Genomic DNA, 21,750 nt, shown 5'->3' on the forward strand with positions numbered 1-21,750 from the left:
GTTTCAGTTTATGAAGATAGTCCACTCTGCTAATTGAACTAAGAAATGGTTTCAGTTTATGAAGATAGTCCACTCTGCTAATTGAACTAAGAAATGGTTTCAGTTTATGAAGATAGTCCACTCTGCTAATTGAACTAAGAAACTGTTTCAGTTTATGAAGATAGTCCACTCTGCTTGTTGAACTAAGAAACGGTTTCAGTTTATGAAGATAGTCCACTCTGCTAATTGAACTAAGAAATGGTTTCAGTTTATGAAGATAGTCCACTCTGCTAATTGAACTAAGAAACTGTTTCAGTTTATGAAGATAGTCCACTCTGCTTGTTGAACTAAGAAACGGTTTCAGTTTATGAAGATAGTCAACTCTTCTAATTGAACTAAGAAACGGTTTCAGTTTATGAAGATAGTCCACTCTGCTAATTGAACTAAGAAACGGTTTCAGTTTATGAAGATAGTCAACTCTTCTAATTGAACTAAGAAACGGTTTCGGTTTATGAAGATAGTCAACTCTTCTAATTGAACTAAGAAACGGTTTCGTTTTATGAAGATAGTCCACTCTGCTAATTGAACTAAGAAACGGTTTCAGTTTGACATAGCCTGAACTTTATGTCACCATATTTCGTTCTATTAGTTACAGTTTTGTAGGCCCTTGTGATAAAATACAAATAATCATCGTTTTAGGTAAGTAAATCTAACATTACACAGAATTAGCTTAAAATGTTGGTTAGAACTTAAGAACATGAAGTAATGATATCAAAATTAACTTTAATTAAAAACGCATTAAAGAACGAACTGTTTCGAGTTTGTCATTGCGATCTTAAACAGAAACCAATAAAATTAACCTGCATATTACAGGGTATATTATTTCAACACTAGCACGTGCGATTCCGACATACAATCCTACACATTCTGTGATATTAATTAGGATTTTAGAGGGCACTAGTCACGCATCTCCCCATCACTGTACAGAAGGCACTAGTCTCGCGTCTCTCCAGCAACGTACAGAGGGCACTAGTTTCGCGTTTCCCTGTCACCATACAGAGAGCACTAGTCTCGTACAGAGTTGCTAAATCTGGCTCTGGAAATTTGGGCACTGTAACAATTAGAACTTAAAATGCAGTGTTGGATCATATATATATATATACGAAACATGTTATAGGTTTCAATAAAATGAGCAAACGTGATGTAATTTCAAATTATTAATATATTACTGTACTGTAACAGAAAGTGGGAGGCGTACTAAAATTCATTAATCAGAAGTTTGGTTTCATTTGCTTGTATTTAAGCGCAAAGCTACACAATGGGCTATCTGTGCTCTACCAACCACGGGTATCGAAATCCGGTTTCTAGCGTTGTAAGTCCGTATATTCCGGCACTGGGGAGGGGGGTGGGGGGCGTGTTTAATGTCATAATATGCATAATATGTTTGAACGTACTCTATCCACATTGTGTTGTGTTTATTGAAACTTGGTAATTCACGGATTAATGTATTTCTATTTTTTCGCTAAAGTAAAATTATGAGAAAGAGAGCGTGTAATGTTGCGGCCTCGTTAATTAGGTTATTTCTACGTATGTGTATTTGTGGTTATTTTATAAGAAACATAACATTACAATAACACAATACACACTATTGACATACAAAATAACTCTCTCTCTCTTTTCATTCTAAACTAGAGACGGCTAGCGCAGAAAGCCCTAGAGTTGTTTTATGCGAAATTCAACAAAACAAACTTTCACATTTTCTCTACAAGTGCCTCTTTGAACTAGTTAGTTGCTGTCCGATCCATCTTTGATCATCATGAACAGGTTAATGTAAATCATCATTAAAATAACATCCACATTATTACATGGGACGTGGTACTAAGCTCAACGCATGAAAAGCATCTAGTCGCCACATTATTACACGGGACGTGGTGCTACGCTCAACGCATGAAAAGCATCTTGTCGTCACATTATTACACGGGACGTGGTGCTACGCTCAACGCATGAAAAGCATCTTGTCGCCTCATTATTACACGGGACGTGGTGCTACGCTCAACGATGAAAAGCATCTTTGTCGCCACATTATTACACGGGACGTGGTGCTACGCTCAACGCATGAAAAGCATCTTGTCGCCACATTATTACATTGGACGTGGTGCTAAGCCAACACATGTATAACTTATATAGTAAGAGCGTCTAACCGTCCACATCATTACAAGAACGTTGTGCAACACCTAAAACATATATAACGTAGTAAGAGCATCTAGCCGTCCAAATTATTATACAGGATGTTGTGCACCACCTAATTCATATATTACGTAGTAAGAACATCTAACCGTCCACATTATTACACGAACGTTGTGCAACACCTAATAAATATATTACGTAGTAAGAGCATCTAACCGTCCACATTATTACACGAACGTTGTGCAACACCTAATAAATATATTACGTAGTAAGAGCATCTAGCCGTCCCAATTATTATACAGGATGTTGTGCACCACCTAATTCATATATTACATAGTAAGAGCATCTAACCGTCCGCATTATTACACGGACGTTGTGCAACACCTAATTCATATATTACATAGTAAGAGCATCTAGCTGTCCACATTATTACACGGACGTTGTACAACACCTAATTCATATATTACGTAGTAAGAGCATCTAACCGTCCACATTATTACACGAACGTTGTGCAACACCTAATTCATATATTACGTAGTAAGAGCATCTAACCGTCCACATTATTACACGGACGTTGTGCAACACCTAATTCATATATTACGTAGTAAGAGCATCTAACCGTCCACATTATTACACGGACGTTGTGCAACACCTAATAAATATATTACGTAGTAAGAGCATCTAGCTGTCCAAATTATTACACGGGACGCGGTGTTACGCTCAACACACGTAAAATTTCAATATTTCAGGTAACCTACCGTCCTCCTCAGTACTAAAGTTCTTGTCTCTCCAAGGTCCTTTACTAACGGTCTCTGCTTGGACTCGTATGATGTATATTGCTGATGGATTTACCTGGATGATAGTACTGAGGTTTTGAACTCGATTTTTTTTTTATAATCATATAAATTGTAGAAGCATTCATGAATCCATCTGATCTGTCTACATCTTACATTGTAGCCTACAATGATTCCATTTTCTTCCTTGGGTTTCTTCCAAGTAACTTTCAACTGATGAGGAAAAAGCTGGGCAACATTGAGATCCTGCACTTCACTAGGTGCTGCAAATAAACAAGCTATACATGTAAACGCCAATTTTTCAATCAATTAACGTATTACCATTCAAGTATAATTTTTGTATGCATGCCGAAAGTAAATTTCAAAATTCACAAGTTATTAATAATGCTTGGAAACGGCTTGAATGGGTAATGAAGAAAAACGTTAATACAAGTTTAACATAACAGCAAATGTACAACGTTTCTAAGTCGTGCAACAATATCCGGTCACGTGACCTCTTTCTTCCATACTATATATGTATATATCTGTGTCAGTGTAAACTACCTGTACCTGATGATCACAAAACCTTGTCGTATATCTGCTGTTATGTTAAACTGCTATTAAAGTTTTCTTCATTACCCATTCAAGCCGTCTCCAACCATTATTAGTATCAAAGTGGGTTCCTCGTCATCGAATTTGAATTCACAACTTATTAATTTCCGAACACGCTTGTCATTAAAGTTTAGCATTCAACCCCCTAATACTACAACCCAAATCAACTATAGTCGATGACATGGAAAATACCAAAAGGAAATATTGTTTAAATAATATAATTACGATTGAAGGTTTTACATCATGCTTGATAAAATTATAACAAAAACAAAAATTATTTTATTACAACTTACAGAACGAATATTTTTACGGTAGTGATAAAAACGTCCTACTTATTTAAAACATAATCTTCCTTACTGTAAAATATTTAACTTGTAATAAAATAATACAGTAAGACCTCTAAAATTCGGTATTATAAAGTTCGGGAACCTCTGAAATTCTGATGATTTAAGACCTCGGGACCTTAATTCCCAAATTCGGAATATCATCCGAAATTCAGATTGCCTGCGAGGTTTTGTGTTTTGAGTTATAGTATACTGTATTTATATACTGCATTCAGTATGATCTATTTTATTTAAAGCTTTTAGGTTTTCTTGTTATATTGTACTCATCATTGCTGCTTGTTTATTCCAAAATTCGGAAAGACCCAGGTCCCAATCAATCCGAATTTTAGAGGTCAGACTGTATTTACAATCATTAAGTAAACTTTGAATAAAAAAAAAAAACATGCATGTAAACAGTGAACAATATTATTATGTCATAAATGATGTACAAACCAGACGCTATGCATTATGTAACAGGTAATAAAGGCCACTCAGGACCTTTAGAAACCATGCTCATGTATTTTTTCTTATTTAGTTACCACAAATGAAACATTTATAGTCCAATTTCAGAAGGTCTTAATCTTAACATCTATATATTTTGTTTTGGTTATATTATCCATATACCAAATTTGATACTATTACTCCTTTTAAACAACTGTTATAAAATTTAATTTAGTCATAGCATCCATATACCAGATTGAATATTTTTATTATTTTTGAAAAATGTATGGAATGTAATTTCGTAACATTAATTTCCACATTAAGAACAGGACCAACGTGCATTTTTAACATTGGTCCTATTTTTGATTTTAAACTTTTAGTATTAGTTTCCCTGTTCGAATTTTCACTAATTTCCATATCTACCTGCAAACTGTTTTTGTTGTTGTTTTGTTTTCATTTGTTTTGTTTTTTTATGTATAATAAAACTATAAGAATTTTGAAATTCGGGGGAAAAAAGAATTAGCTTACCGCTTTCCGGTGTTCTGAATGTGTAAGTTTCAGTCCAGTCAGAAAATGTGTTGTCTTTAGTTTCGACTCGTAAGGCTATCTTCCATTCAGTGTAGGGTTTAGATTGAAAAAACACGGTATTACTGCCTTGGCTTACTTTTTCTTCCTTAAAAGCTCCCTTAGAATTGTTATAAGATACTTTGACAGAAACATTATGACAGTTCCAAGTGGACTGGTCGGGCAACTGTAAAAATGACAGCATATTTAAATATTTCTTCCAAGAAATTCCTCTACATTTAATACGTAGGTTGTTTTTTTAAACTATTTTTACGTGTAAAATGTAAAAGATTAAGCCAGATCAATACCGTTTCTTGTAACAAATAAGTTAAATTTAGAAAGAAAACAACTGTTGTCTCGCTTTAATTCAAAATAAACTATTTTTACGCTAAATGTTTCGAGCGTAAATACAATAAGAAGATAAAAAATTAAATTGTTTAGCTTAAGTGAAAAAAAAATGTGACTAGATGTTTCTACACAAAAATAAAAAGAGCTGCCACTTTTAATTTTGTCATTTAATTGTGAACATGTTTTTAAAGTTATTACTGTCCTTTGTAAACTTCGTTTTTTCCTTGTTCTATACTTGCCTGTTGATCAAAATTAAGTCCTCCATTTCTTTAGAAAGTTGCATTCGTCTTTTACTAGGCCTAACATGGCTTAGTCGTTGGGTTGGGTTTGTTTGGAATTTCGCAATAAGCTACTCGAGAGCTACCTGCCACAGGCGTCCCTAATTTAGCAGTGATAAACCAGAGGGAAGGCAGCTAGTCAACACCACCCATCACCAACTATCTGGCTACTATTTTATTAACGAATAATGGGATTGACTGAAACATAATAACACCCCCACGACTGAAAAGATAAGCAGTTCGCTGAGGGGGATTCGAGTTGAACGCCCTAACTACTAGGCCATGCCAAGCCCTGGTGGTTAGGGCACTCGTCTCGCAACCTGCGAGAAGCGGATTCGAATCCTGTCACCGAACATGCCTGCCCTTTCAGTCGTGGAAGCGTTATAATGTGACGGTCAATCTCTCTAATCTATCAATTCAAAATTAAGGACAGCTGGCGAGCACAGATAGTCCTCAAATAGCTTTGCGCAAAATTCAGCAAACAAACAAAATCGTATTTTAAATAGCTGAAGGTTATATATAGTATATCTTCCAGAAATAGGTAATTCTTGGAAAGAACTGTTGAAATACCTATATGCTTTTATTTAAATAACCCAACTCATTATGTTAAAAAAGCATTATTCACCAAACTTCAATATAGTCTGGCTAAAAAAGGTATTTAATTCCTCAAAACTTGCTATAAAAATATTTCCTTTTCAAACATACCTTCCATGTAACATTCACTTCATTCAAAACGTTGGCTGATACCATTACATTCTTCGGTGGATCAGTTGGTCCTACATTTCAGAAAAAAGAAAAACTTTCTGAAATCAAGCTGTGATTTTTTACACGCTAAATCAAGCTGTGATTTTAACATGCTGAATTATGCTGTGACTTTAACATGCTAAATAAAGCTGTGACTTTTACATGCTAAATAAAGCTGTGACTTTAACATGCTAAATAAAGCTGTGACTTTAACATGCTAAATAAAGCTGTGACTTTAACATGCTAAATAAAGCTGTGACTTTAACATGCTAAATAAAGCTGTGACTTTTACATGCTAAATTCCGTATCTTTTCGTAAAGGTTTGGTAGATAAATATTTTTGATATTAAGCCACCCAGCATTTCTAATTAATTTGATGCGTTAGGCGTTTTATATAATTATTAACTTTATTTAGAACAGAGCTTATTTCTTGTATTGAATTCTAATAATCAAAAGGATGTCATTTGAAAATAAAATGCATGAAATAAAATAAACATAGCGACAAAAGCAATTAAGAAACTCCTTAGTTATTTTTTTAAAATATAAAGTATAGAAATAACACACAAGCGTTGTTTCGCTGTACACGACCAGTACTATGTATGTTATAAGAATGTTTGGAAGTTATGCTTATGTATCTCTTTTAACAAGTTAATTTAAGCATTTACCAATATGATCTTTAAAAATACAATGTATGGTAGTTCACAATTATAAATCTACATTTAAAAATAAATAAATAAGAATATGTATACTACTTCAATAGCTCATCCTTTGTTTGTTTATGTTGATTAATCGATTTGATTTGTTGTTCAGCACGAAGCTACACATACACGGGTATTGAAACCTGTTTTTTTGTGTTATTCGCTGTTTTTTAGTGTTATTCTCTAGGCCACGGGGGGGGGGGTGCTGTGCACATCTAACTGGAGACAATCAGTAATCTCGTAAGTTGATGATGGGGGAAACTGTAGATGAGAATTAAACAATAAAAGAACAGGCAGCTGAAATTGAAATATAAATAATCACGTCAACTAATAACAACTTTGAATGGGTCCGGCATGGCCAGGTGGTTAGGGTGCTCGACTCGCAATCTGCGGGTCGCGGGTTCGAATCCCAGTCACACCAAACATGCTCGCCCTTTCAGCCGTGGCGGCGTTATAATGTGACGGTCAATCCCACTATTAAGTGGTAGAAGAGTAGCCCAAAAGTTTGCGGTGGGTGGTGCTGACTAACTGCATTCTCTCTAGTCTTACACTGCTAAATTAGGGACGGCTAGCGCAGATATCCCTCGTGCAGCTTTGCGCAAAATTCAAAAGAAACAACAACTTTGAACATGATACTTACGAGCACAGAGGGTAGTAGCAATTGTTTCTGATACAAGCTTTTCTTTTTGCACGGAGCCATCTTTATCTTGCACCAAAACTCTTAGAGAATACCTTGTGTCAGGTAACAATCCATCAACTTTATAAGAAATATTGTTATGTCGATAACTCTCCTTAGCTTTCACCTTCCCAGCTTCTTTCCAGTTATTGGTTGACTGTAAAAGATTCTAGGTAGATAATGATCAGAAAAATAACTAAGTAATTTATACAAAAAGAGTAATGTCTATTTTCTGTACGAGTTTTGTGTGTGTGTGTGTGTGCACTTGAAGCGAATGATTACTGCGTCAAGATGTAATGTAACTTCTCAGACTTGTTATTGTTCTGTGATATAATTTGACTGTATAGCACACTTGTGATCACTTCTAAATTTCTTGAATTAATTACTGACTTAAGTTTTTAATTTTCTTTGTATTTTTTACCTTGTTACTTGAAACATTTACATATAACACAAGATGTAATGATGTGTTTGAACTCCACACATTTGGGGCAAAATACTATATCTTTCGATTCTAATATATCAAATCAAGTATAATTACATCCATAAACATGTTCTATGGAAGGAAACAATACATTTAAGTCGAGTACGTTATATCTGAACGATTTTGGAGCATCAGTACCTCGTTACAGTCCATGTCGGCTCAGCCGGTCGAGCTCTATTTGACAATTTTGCACCTTTAAAATAATGCTACAGCAAAGCTCTGTCGTAAGAATGTCTTGTCCAAAGCTTATTAGTGTATGAGAACTATGGTTACTCAGCGCACATTCCAACAGTCCGATAGCACAAAAATCTATGGACTTAATCGATATGTCTTTGCATGGAATAGCATGAATAGTAATTTCGTTCTCTAGCTGCTTGAGGTATACGATGGTTATCGTGGAAACAACTTGTGTGTATGTAACGTGTGTCTCTTTTTCCAGACGGAAAGCATTCCTGATTATGTTGCATGCTGTTGCCTAGAGCATGTGGTCGGCTTTTGCTACTGACCTTTGTATTCGTGGATTCTCATCTGTTACAAATGCTTCACTTTGCTTACAACGGTTGAGGTACGACTTGTTGCAGGTCTCTTTCTGTATGATTCGGGGTCCCCAAATTGATCCATATTTCTTTGTTTTCCAATACCATTAAATACAAGAGATATAACCATCTTGGAAATTATAAATCTCCTCTCTAACCACATCTATATTATTAGAGTATATGAATATTTTACGTCTGACAGGGCTATTTGCATACTCTGCCCAAAAGCGATCAGTTTTCGGTGGCATCACACTACCTACAAACAACGTGTCCAAATGTAGTTCTGATAAATACCGATCCACTAGGACTTTATGTCGGCTGTGTTTTTCGTGTGATTTACTAATTTGTATATTGCAAATCATGTTAATACAAGGTGCTTAACCCTTTATACAAATGTTTACCATGCGAAGCACCACACACTCTACTGTCTTACGTGCATCAAAATAATCATGATTAAAATATAATATAAATAAAATAGTAAAGTATAACTGTGCGTTACATCGTAATATTATGAGGTTAATTTCTACAACGTATTGTTTACTGCACCAATTTGCATTTTTTTAAATTATCCTTGGTAATAATAACACTTTAATCTATAGATATTTATATACTGAATGATAAATATAATCTTTCGTTACTTGTACTGAATTTAATCATGACAAGACTACAATATACAGTAATACCTCTGGGAACGAAACTCCTTTATAACGAAATCAGCTGTGTAGAGCCCCTTCGATCCCCTAATTTTGCAAAAAAAAAAAAATCTTCAGAAATCATGGGAAGCGGTTAAAATGAGTAAAGTTTTAAATGTTATATGTGCTCTGTAAACGCAACCGAGTGGAGTTTGTTTACATTATCAGCAGCCAATCAGTGAAGAGCTTCGCGAGCCTCCATTACCTGGCCCAATCAGCATCGCGCTTTATGAGTCTTCCCTCTCCCACTCGCCATTGCTTGAGCTTATTGTGTTGGTAAATTAATAGTTTTTTGTTTGGTTTTTTATGCAATGATAAAGTGATTTTATTAGCCCAATTATGTCATTCAAACGACCATCTAGTACTAGTGGCTTTACCGGGTAAAATGTGCAGCTTAAATCCAACTTTTTGGAAACGAAAATGCAAATCGTAAGTCGTGATAACATAGTGCTAGTTCCGAGAAAAGTCATTGGTGAGTTATTTTATTGGTTTATTATCTTATTCAATGTATTTTTAATAGGTATTTACTTTTAATGCATATTTCATGCTTTCAAGCACATTTTAACCTTATATTTTGTACTTAATGATGTTTTCCTATTGTTCTCTGAAAGCCTGGAACACATCCCTATGTCTCCTATGTTATATTTACCTATGGTAACGAAATTTCTGACAACAAGGCGGTTTCATGGAACGAATCTACTTCGTTATTAGAGATATTACTGTAAATAGGTAGATCACGTATATTAAAATTACCATTCAATTACTAAAGTTTAATTATATCAAGGTTATTATTCAATCATGATCAAGCTCACCTGTATCTGCAGAAACGTTTTAATTAACATAAAAATAAACAAACGCCTTACTCGATATTCGATGATATAATAATCAGGGATCCCTGACCCGATATCATTCTCTGATGTCCATTCTCTGAAGAGTATATGAAAGGAATCTTCTGTATGTAATTCTACAAAGGGTCCGCTTTTCAACACAGGGTAACCTGTTCATAAAAATGCACATTGATCTTTACCTAATTAATTTTAATAAAATCATGAGAATTGTTCAAAATATTAATTTTTTTTTATAATATGAGTTTTATAATTTGATTTGTAATTAAAAAAAGCATAAGAACCTACATAGAGTTTCATTTGTTGTTGTTGTAAAACTCTAATTTAAAAGTATATATGTGATACTTTGCGATGTTTCGAAGTACTTAACTAACCAGTTAAACGTTGAGCTCAGACGGAATACTATGGAAAAATCTAAATCCGTTGTTTGCATGTTTCTGAATAGAGATATTCTATGTATGTGTATACCTACTTGTTGTACAATTAGTTCCATGCCACCCAGATCTGCAACCATAAAGACAGTTGCCTGTATATATGTCACAGTCACTTCCACCTAAACAGTTACATTTTCTCTGTTGAGAACAGCCTGCGCCATATTCACCGGGACTACACCCTGTGGAAACAATATATAACAAGATAGTATATATATATATATATATTATAGACATTTCTACCCAAACAGTTGCACTTTCTCTGTTGAGAACATTCTGCGCCATATTCACTAGAACTACACCCTGTGGAAACAATACATAACAAGACAGTATATATATATTATAGCCATTTCTACCTAAACAGTTGCACTTTCTCTGTTGAGAACATTCTGCACCATATTCACTAGGACTACATCCTGTGGAAACAATATATAACAAGATATATATATATATATATATATATATTATAGCCATTTCTACCTAAACAGTAGCACTTTCTTTATTGAGACTACACAACTATTTCGCTAAATGAAAAGACATTAAGAATTAGATCGTTGAATATAACTTTGAGCTAAAACACAATAGGATTCTATTTCCTGTAATTCACTGGTCAACATGAAAAGCAGCCTTGGCTAACAGAATATACTTATATATATGTCTATTCTGTGGGAGTTTTACTTCAGTTCCTATTGAAATATGCTAACTCACTATATCCGTTACCTACTCTTGGGCCTTTTTTTAATCATTTTAAAGCTAACACATTTTGCAGGACACTGAAAGACGGTTTAAATTAGTGAGTTTACATAGGTGTCTATATCTACCTTATACATATCACAATAAATTTTGGATAACTGTATTATTGACACCAACGACAAATATATTTATATATAACTGATATTTGTTAAGTTTAAACACCAATAAATGGCCTTACTTATATTACATTTTGGGCCCTTGTAGCCGGGTGCACAAGTGCACCCGAAGGGATCAGGAAGACAAATCAATATTTCCTTGCACGAGTCCCACGTACTGGTACCCACTGTCTCACACTTCTGCGTGCAGTCTTTTCCAAATGCATTCGAAGGGCAAGCTAAAAAGAATGATATTTCCTGATTCACAGATCCATATACAAACACACACAAAAACAGTTTCTAAGCAACCTAGAATAAAATAAACAAAGTTGAAATGTGATGTAGTTGTTGTCTATTTGATAAACATTTCCTGGTACAAAGACTAATAAAAAAGAACTGCTAATAGGAAAATATATATATATCGTAAAAATTGTAAACGTAAAATTATTAAGAATATTAAATGAACTTGATAGAAAAACTTAATAGCTTCAAGTTTAAAATCAATCTGGAATAATACATCCACAATGTAATAAAAAGTGGATTAATCAAAATGAAAATTTTGATTTTAATTTTTTCTAGTTTATAATTACATCTAAAACTGTTTAAGAGTTTTGAACAAGAAGCTGGTCTGTTTTGCAAACTTTGTATGCGAAATTTTGTTAATTAATAATATTATGTGATTCCAGCTGATAAGCCTATTTTCCATACAACGTGGACCAATAAACACAAAAACAACAGCATTTGAAATTTTTGATATCAGAGTTCTTTCTTAGTGAATTTAAACACAGAATTAACATTTATTACTATATACGTGCATTAGGATAAAGTGATGAATTTTGCGCATTTATCTGGTTGAACTTTTCACTTAAACAGCTTATAATGATTACCTAAACTCTACGTTCTTCCATTAGGTAATCATCCGTTCCTTATAAAGTATTAATTTGAGTAATTATTTACGGTAGATTTCATTATTTTAAGCTACTTAAATTAGACCCCGGTGAGACAGCAGTAAGTCTACGGACTTACAATGTTCAAATCAGGGGCTCGATTGTTATAAAAATCACACACACAAACTCCTTAAATTAATGTTGCATTCTTTAAACCCGAAAAATAAAAGTATAAACAGTGGCATTCGAACTTAAATCATCATGTACTGAATAGGTATTCAAAACAATTTACGCTATTTGGATGTTACAAATCTTAGTAAATTTGTTGAAATTAGAAGGTATATGTCAAGATTAAGTTTTTGATAAAAAAAAAACATATGTTGTTGTTGTTTTTTCATAAATAAATAACTGAGAATTTAGTCACGAAAATGGATCTTGACATATGTTTATACTTGTTCTAACCACCTTATTTACGAGATGTTTAGTGTTTCTGAATCTTAAATAGATGTACTCCTGTGGGGTCTCCAAAAGTGTTCTATTTCAAGAGTAAATAGAACCAAAATTAAGAATAAGAAATATTTTTGTTTCTTGCTTTTCAAGTTCATATGTCATGCTGTATTGTATTTTACAGAATGCATAATTCTTCTCGTGATTCATGGGATGCGCACGTTTCACTGACGTCATGACAGTACAAATTGCAACGTTAAGCGTCCCTTATTTGACGTCATTTTAGTGTCTACTGACTGACTGACAGACAACACACTATCGTTTAGTTGGTTATATCGGTAGGAGAAGGAAATAAAGTTTCGAATGTCACAACCATCAATCTCTGTTGGTTATATCCGAGTGAGGGAAAATACATTTTTGAATGTCACAAGCATCAATCTCTTTTAGTTATATCGGGATGGGGGAAATACATTTTCGAATCATAAGCATCAATCTCTATTGGTTATATGGGGATGGGGGGGATAAATTTTCGAATGTCATAAGCATCAATGTTTGTTGGTTATATCGGGACGGGGAAATAAATTTTCGAATGTCCCAAGCATCATTCTCTATTGGTTATATCGGGATGGGAATTTGCACAAGTTTTAAATTTAACAAACAATTGATAAAATTAATAACATAAACAAAATCAAGCAGAAAAACATTCAGATTATAACCTAGCAACATTAAAAATTGAATGAAAGCAAACAAGTTAAACTAATGAACAATTTGGTAAAATTTCTTAGACCACAAAAAACTGTGGAGGTACCATAGTTATCCTAGCTATGGTGTCATAGTCAAATGAGTGTCTTGCCAAGAGTAAATCGCCTGAAAAGACTATTACACGAATATTGGTGTAGATGGTTCATTGCACATATGATTATGCATGATACTCTAAATATTTGTTGTATCATCTTTTGCATCCGTACCAGTACTCGTTTAATCATCTTTTGAAGCGGCTCGCTTCTGAAAAAAAAACCACTCATTTGATATTGACTTCAGAGCTGGTATAACTGTAGTTCATCCATATTTGTTTCCCTTTTTGGCAGGTTCTTGAAATGTTATCAAGTTTGTTATTGTTACTTTTATAATTATTAGGTTCTTTAGAATTAATATAAAGGAATCTACGTCGAATTTAATTTGCAATTATAATCCATAGGAACGTAGACTACTGTAAGAAATATACTATATATCTATTATAAATTCCACCAGTATACTTACGATTTTCACAAAAGGTCCCATTGAAGCCAGGAGGACAGATACAGTCACCGGTGATGTCGTGACAGATCCCACCATTGTGACACTGAGGACATTGGAATTCACAGCTAGGACCATAAAAATTGTGTTGACAACCTGTAAATATTAAATCGCTTTCTAAAAAGATCCCCTAGAACCAGAATTTTTATTTGTTTTGTCAGTTAAGCACATGCTAGTTTCTTACCAAAAGCACTTTCAGACTATCCTTCAATTCGTATTAATCATTTATTTAAAGAAAACTTTTTAAGAAAGCAAAATGTTTAGCCTTGTCACTTTTCTATAACTATAAATCTTGAACAATAATATAAGACATTCTGTCCTTCTGAACTGACATAAACAAAACTGAAGTTTGTTTGTTTTGAATTTCGCGCAAAGCTACACGAGGGCTATCTGCGCTAGCCGTCCCTAATTTAGCAGTGTAAGACTAGAGAGGAGGCAGCTAGTCATCACCACCCACCGCCATCTCTTGGGCTACTCTTTTACCAACGAATAGTGGGATTGACCGTCACATTATAACGCCGCCACGGCTGAAAGGACGAGCATGTTTGGTGTGACGGGGATTCGAACCCGCGACCCACAGATTGCGAGTCGACCACCCTAACCACCTGGCCATACCGGGCCTTTTCATCGGGTTCTCCATAATGTATGGCTCGATTTGGATTTTATATGAAGTGAAATATTGTTACGTTTGTTTGTTGGTCAGCGGGACGCTGCACAATGAGCTCTCTGTGCTCTGTTCGTCACGGTTTTTAGTTTTATATGTCATCAGACACATCACATTTATCGCTAAGATACTGAATGGGAGATTACGGTCATAATCCTTATCAACACACCTTTTGTCATAACAGTTATTATGGTTACAGATAAAAATATAAACCATTTTAGGCTACGCAAATTTTGTAGCTTGTAAGTAAAGTTGCTTACTAATGACATCTGTAAAATCTGTAGGTGTAAGTAACACCACTCACCTCTAACAATCAACCTCATAACACCACGATATCTACTGTGATGTCGGTGTTCAAGACTGTACATCCCTGTGTAGCCTTCCTCTACATCTTCGATTGTTCGAACAATTCCAGATGGTGTCAACGTTTCGTTGTCTTTTTTCCAGATTTTTATTTCCTTAGATAAGCTTAAATCCTGAAGAATGAACTCAATATCCACATTTTCCCCTAAGCTAGCCGTCACGGTATAGGTCTTCGGAAGAAAATGTGCTAAAACATTAAACAGAATTTGTTTCATATTGTACCAAGAATATAATTCATTCTTCATATTGAAAATGATCTCGTACATCATATGAAGTTGAAATGACTACGTATGTGAACTTCAAATGACTATATACATCATATGAACTTGAAATGACTGTATGCATCATAGGAAGTTGAAATGACTGTATACATCGTATGAGCTTGAAATGACAGTGTACATTATACGAACTTTAAACTCTGTGTACATAATATGGATTTGAAACGACTGCGTAAATCATGTGAACTTGAAATGGCTGTGCACATCATTTAATAAGAAAGGCTTAGCATGTTATATTAAATATCTTAATTTGCAATACAAAACGACTCCCTGTATCATATCATAACAACATTATATATCTCGTCTTATAACATATGAATCCGTAAGTTTCAAAAGCATACTTAGGAACAACTTTAAATGTGTTATCAAAATAACCTTACAATAAATGACAGAAAAGGTTCTTAAGCCTGTAATCGAAATAGAAAATTAGAGGTTTGGGTGCGTTATAAGTGTAACGGTCAAATCCCACTATTCGATCAAAAAATAGTAGCCCAAGAGTTGACAGCAGGCGCTGTTGGTTAAATTCCTTCCTTATGTCAGTTTAAAGTTAGGAATGACAAAATAATCATTTATGGCGTTTAATTTGCGCAAAATTTGTGAAACAATCCGAGTTACTTATTTTGATCTCTTTTTATCTAAAAGAAAACTAACAAGACTAAACATCATTAATGTTATAAATATGACAGTTAATATTTATAAATTTACAAGAATCTTCCTTATTCATTGAGCGTGCAAGTACATAATGCTGTTGGTGGTGGTGAGTGTTGTAAGTCCAGAGACTTAGCGCTGACCCAGTGTGGGGCAGTACAAAGGACAACTAACTTTGAGAAATATTCTTATACAAATCTGTTGTTGAGTATAATTTACACTAACTTCTTAGAAAATGACCACATTAATGTTTGCCTTCATCACTTATTTACTATCAAGTTTCTTCGGTCTCATTTATTTACTGTTTACAGAACTTTCATGCGATTCCAATGTATTAATTTTCAGTACTTTGAATCTTCAAAATGATTTTAATTTTCAGTACGTTGAATCTTCAAAATGATTTTAATTTTCAGTACTTTGAATCTTCAAAATGATTTTAATTTTCAGTACTTTGAATCTTCAAAATGAATTTAATTTTCAGTACGTTGAATCTTCAAAATGATTTTAATTTTCAGTACTTTGAATCTTCAAAATGATTTTAATTTTCAGTACTTTGAATCTTCAAAATGATTTTAATTTTCAGGCATGACCCCTAAAAATGAAAAGTGCTTTTGTCAGTGGATTTCTTGACTTAATATTTGTCCTTTTTGGTCATCTTACTTTTTTTAAGTATCAGTGCTTGATATGTCATGTATCACATGAATTGTAAGTCTAGCGTTCGCGCCACATTCCTACTGAACACGCTCCGCACTTTAAGCTTTGAGTGTATAATAGTGACAATCAGTTCCTTTACACCATTTAAATCCGGACAAAGCCCCTGTAAGGACTTTCATTACTAAATAACAGGGCATTCTATTTGTGAGAAAAAGCTACATGTTTCACTTGTATCATCTGATTTACTTTACTGCATTAATTTACTTGCGTACTCTATCAATAAAATTCACGATGCTTTTATACCCTATGACCCTTAACAACGGCTATTTTTTGCTAAAACTCTTGTATTTTTGACATTTTATGCTTAGAAAGCACTTCTCTAAATGTTGTGTACAATTTCTTTACTAAATAAATATTTTTCTAGTCATGTTAATTGACAGGTTACTTTAAAAGCCTTTTATTTCCTTCCACTCTGAACGTGAAATAAAATACAACATGGAAACGAAGGATAGAAAGAAAACTACTATCAAGAGACAGACAAACAGGGTATAATAAATATTCCAACTTATAATAGAAACCTAACCTAAATTTATATGACGAACAAAATACATTTTATTTTTGCTGCATTTATTTGTATCGAAAGAAACATTCCTAAGAAGCACATAAGTAAATCCTATGTTCGCAAGCATTCTAGTAGCATTCGAATCCTACAGGTGTTAAGAATTGTAAGGTACGCTTTCTTAGTATGTTGGTCTTCTTTAATTGTGTAATGAACCTGATTTGTAACTTTATATATTGAATCACTAAGATCATTTTAATGTTATCTCTTTCTTCATAATCGCAAACTAACTTTTAAGACATAGTTCAGTTGCTAAATGTTTTTCTCGGAGATCGTTTCAGTGTTTATTAGCATGTTTAAACAATCCAGAAATTGATGGCAGAAATATCATCTCCATGTGATGCCTATAGGAGGCGCCATTGACGATTCCCTGGAATATATGAGTAGTAGTTTTTCCACCATGACGAATAGCTGCCCAAATATGTATGGCACCACCTCCTGTGTGAAAGACAGTGTTCTCTCATCTGTTCTCCAGGCAAACGATGAACACGAATCCTACCACCAACTTTAACAAACCGGAAACAGAACTCATCTGAAAATATAACATGTCGCCAGTGTCCTAACTGTAAGTTGGAATGCCCAAGTAACACGGTGACGGCAGTGAATTCGGGTTAATATGGATTTGCAGATATCTCTTCTTGAAAAATAACCTTCTTTGGTTAGTCTCCTGTTCACTGTTCTTCTGGATACCTTGCAATGAATGTGTTCATGCCATTCTTGTCATAAGATATTGCAAGACTTCTTTGGACATTTAAGTGTCAATCTGATCAAAACACAGTCATCTAGGGCAGTACTTTTCGGTATTTAGCAGTAGACTTTCCTGGAACAACGTTTCCTGTAGTCCAATGACGTTTCAGGATTCTGGATACAGTACACCAGGGATACCCTTCTGTTCTAGCAATGTCCGTTTGCTTCACACCATTTCTGGACAGTCGAACAATTTGACACCCTATAACTTCTGGCAGGTGACGAGGCATGATTCTACACCTGATAGTCGAGTACTATAACCACTAAAACACTAAGTTTTCGTAATCAGATATTATCAAATAATTCACATCTTTCATTTAAACTATCATGCTTTTCTAGTTTTTTCTTAATATTGTAAGATCTTTATGAGATAGTAATGCAAAAAAGTTATTAAACAAATTCTAACTCTACTGGAGAGCGAGCATTACCAACAGAGAGTGGAGTGTTGCCAATAATGGTGGCGTTAGGAATATATATAAATTATATCTCACAATTATTGCCATTACAATACGTGTTCTGTTTGATCTTTATTGCCTGAAAGGATAAAACAGTAACAACGTCTCTGTTTAAATTCTCTCTTTAGTGTTTAATTTTCATGTTTGCAGTTCATTACTGATCTGTGTCATGTGTTTAAACATAATATATATATATTTACAAGATCAGTAAAAACTGTCAATTCAAAAAGGGTAAATAGGGATTGTCAAAAAAGCACAGGAACAAAATGAATCCAAATGCAAAGATTATATTTTCAAGCCTACAACTAACAACTCTAAAAAAAGTTCATAACTTAGTCTGGAAATAGTGTCTACACTATTTCTTCAAACTATATATCCATATTTTGACTCCGAGTCTATAGTACTTGTCAATATTTCTGGTCGCACACTATAATTCTGTTTCATTTTAGAACAACCAAACCTGATTTTTCTTCTAACACTGTTATAAGTTACGTTTCATACTGTAGATTATCAGTTCCATGTGATAAAAATGTATTTTTTAAGTTCAAAAATAGATTAAAGTATAGGTTGAGCCTGAACATATTTATTCGTAACGTTAGATGAAAATAATTTTCAGGTATCCCGAACAGTAAACTCATTGAGTAAACAAAATCAGCTAAAAACATATCACCTTATCTAGCAATTACAGTAGAATTGCAGATCTATGATGCAATAAACAGTAATGGTAGACTGATTTCCGTTCTTTTATATTATCAATATGAATACCCTTAATAAGATGTTGTCAATAAGTACTTTATTCTAAGATAGGATGCTACATACCATCTTCCCTCATGGCTAATGACACCACCGTTGATAACATACTTTTCTCAGGCTGGCAGCTAAAAGCTCCAATACGATCGTTTCCTGGGAGGTGTTTTGGCCAAGTAATAATGAATATTTCATTTTTTCCTGTAAGTGTTTAGAATAATTAAAACCCTGTACATTTTTTCTTTAATTTCACTCTTTTCTTTCTTCCATTTTTTGTAAATAATTACATAATTTCTAGTTAACTAGCTTAACTGTGGTCCGATAGGTCTAGAAAAGATCCTTAGAATATACTTTAAGATATTAGGAGGAAAATGAATTTGTAAACTCTAAGGACATGTGTAAGTTTTTAAGTTAAACAGCTCTAGATGAGAACAAGTGAGTTCCGTAAAAGTTGTCCATCTTGTTTCATAAATAATGTCATAAAATATAAGCTATTATAGTTTTTCTGAAGTAATATTAACCACAGTTGAGGATTACGGTTGTTTTTTTTTTAAAAATATTACCTGTTGTTGTTTTATTTGATAAAAGAAGAATATTTTTGTTTCAGTTTATATTATTTAATATTTTCGTAAAAAAACTACCAAGTTTTCAATATTTAAGGAGCCTGTAGATGTCAAAATAACAAACTGAATATCATTATCTGATGATCACTCAAATGTTGACATTTATACAATTAAATAAATACATCAACAAATAATACTCTACATTTCAAATAGAATAACGACAATAATTCGACTATTTAGCTCAAAGCTTTTATGGAATGTTGTAATTTCCTCACTTTAACATTTTTAATAAATGAAAAATTATTAGTAGCAAATTAACTTTTTAAGTTTGTTTGTTTTTTGAATTTCGCGCAAAGCTACACGAGGGCTATCTGCGCTAGCCGTCCCTAATTTAGCAGTGTAAGACTAGAAGGAAGGCAGTTAGTCATCCCTACCCACTGCCAACTCTTGGGCTACTCTTTTACCAACGAATAGTGGGATTAACCGTCACATTATAACACACTCACGGCTGAAAGGGCGACAATATTTGGTGGGACGGGAATTCGAACCTGTGACCCTCAGATTGCGAGTCGAGTGCCCATCTTCTTAAATAAGTTTTGATTGTTTTTTGTTTCAAATCTTCGCACAAAGCTGCACTAACGGCTATCTGTGTATAACCACCCCTCGTTTTGAATTGACAGACTTGTGGGAAGACAGCTAGTAAACAGTACCTACTGTCAAATATTAGGCTACTCTTTTTTTGACCGAATAGTGGGATTTGACTGTTATTCTTATATCACACTCCCAACCACATAGTTCAGGGTACATGTTGTTGTTTTTTGCGGCAACGGACGGAAAACCATGAATCATTGGATTCACAGTCCTGGCATTTTGACCATCATGCTACGTCCAGCCCACCGAAATAGGAGCTCACTTAAGCGCACATTTACTCCAAATATATTATTACTAAGTTTTCGCAAATTATTTAGTTTTCTATATCAGTTTATTTTTGTTGTTGTTGTTTTTGATGATTTTATTGAGTGATCGATGGTCTAGAAGAGGTCATATTTTCTTTTCTTTCTGAATCCAAACTGTAGCTTCACCACATTTTTTTTTGCACCCAGGGATCACTCACTTTCTGAAAGATGAATCCCTACTCACATTGTCTTATTTTTGAGAGAAAAACATAATGGATAAGAATTTGCTTGTACCTATCAGCAGTCAGGGTGCCTTAAATTTTGTGTAAATCTTTAACACCATCGGCTGAGATACAAGTAACACTTGTATTGGTCCTCTAGTACCGTAGATGTTGTATGTTCACCGTGATACTGTTCTTATTTTTGCCATCGAATAAACTATCCTTGTTGTTGCCCAACAGTATGAATTTGGATTCATCTGTAAGAAGCACCTTTATTCAGCTTTGCTCATCCCATAGTTTGAGGCCTGATGTCAATTTCAGCTTTTTGGTTTGTTAACCTCTCCTAAGCAATGGTTTTTGAGCAGCTACTTATCCATTGAGGCCATGTTATGTTCATGTATATCTTACTGTTCTCGAGCTAATATTCACACCTGTGTTTACAGCTAAGTTATTGGTAAGATCTTTACTGTATTTCCGTGTAGAGCATAAATAGCGTACCCTGAGTTAATAAACGCCACTTTCGAAGAGTTTGGACTTTCTACCTCGTCCACTTTTACTAACATAACTAGTTTCACGTACCCTATTCAGAGTTCCATAGAGCTCCTATTGAAACATTAAATTTGACTTTAATCTGTCGCATGGTGTAGTCTTCACCAGCCATAACTTTGAATCTTACATGTTTTTCTTGGAAGTTATGATTTCATGAACTAAACTGCTGTTTGGAAAAGTATGTATATTGTTGTCTTATTGATTGTAATACGAGTAATCACAGTGTAAACTATTTACACGTGACTTTACTCAGGCACTTTG

The 21,750-nt window shown here is 34.0% G+C and overlaps 1 protein-coding gene across 3 annotated transcripts in view; it reads right to left on the reverse strand.

Annotated features, from left to right (window-relative positions):
* Positions 1–21,750, reverse strand: part of LOC106460404 — a 37,302-nt gene that overhangs the window by 1,725 nt on the left and 13,827 nt on the right. For 2 of the 3 annotated variants that reach the window (XM_022387116.1, XM_013920097.2), the window contains 10 exons: positions 19,333–19,461; positions 15,054–15,299; positions 14,050–14,181; positions 11,539–11,694; positions 10,649–10,789; positions 10,195–10,328; positions 7,587–7,791; positions 6,211–6,281; positions 4,844–5,066; positions 2,925–3,223 (listed from right to left, as the gene is read on the reverse strand). In XM_022387116.1, coding sequence (XP_022242824.1) covers positions 3,015–3,223; positions 4,844–5,066; positions 6,211–6,281; positions 7,587–7,791; positions 10,195–10,328; positions 10,649–10,789; positions 11,539–11,694; positions 14,050–14,181; positions 15,054–15,299; positions 19,333–19,461 — 1,646 coding nt within the window. In that variant the 3' untranslated portion in view covers positions 2,925–3,014. The remainder of the gene's footprint in view (positions 1–2,924; positions 3,224–4,843; positions 5,067–6,210; positions 6,282–7,586; positions 7,792–10,194; positions 10,329–10,648; positions 10,790–11,538; positions 11,695–14,049; positions 14,182–15,053; positions 15,300–19,332; positions 19,462–21,750) is intronic. The other variant, XM_013920098.2, reaches the window with a different exon arrangement.

This window comes from Limulus polyphemus, unplaced genomic scaffold (genome assembly GCF_000517525.1).
Source record: "Limulus polyphemus unplaced genomic scaffold, Limulus_polyphemus-2.1.2 Scaffold765, whole genome shotgun sequence".
NCBI classification, from domain to species: Eukaryota; Metazoa; Arthropoda; class Merostomata; order Xiphosura; family Limulidae; genus Limulus; species Limulus polyphemus.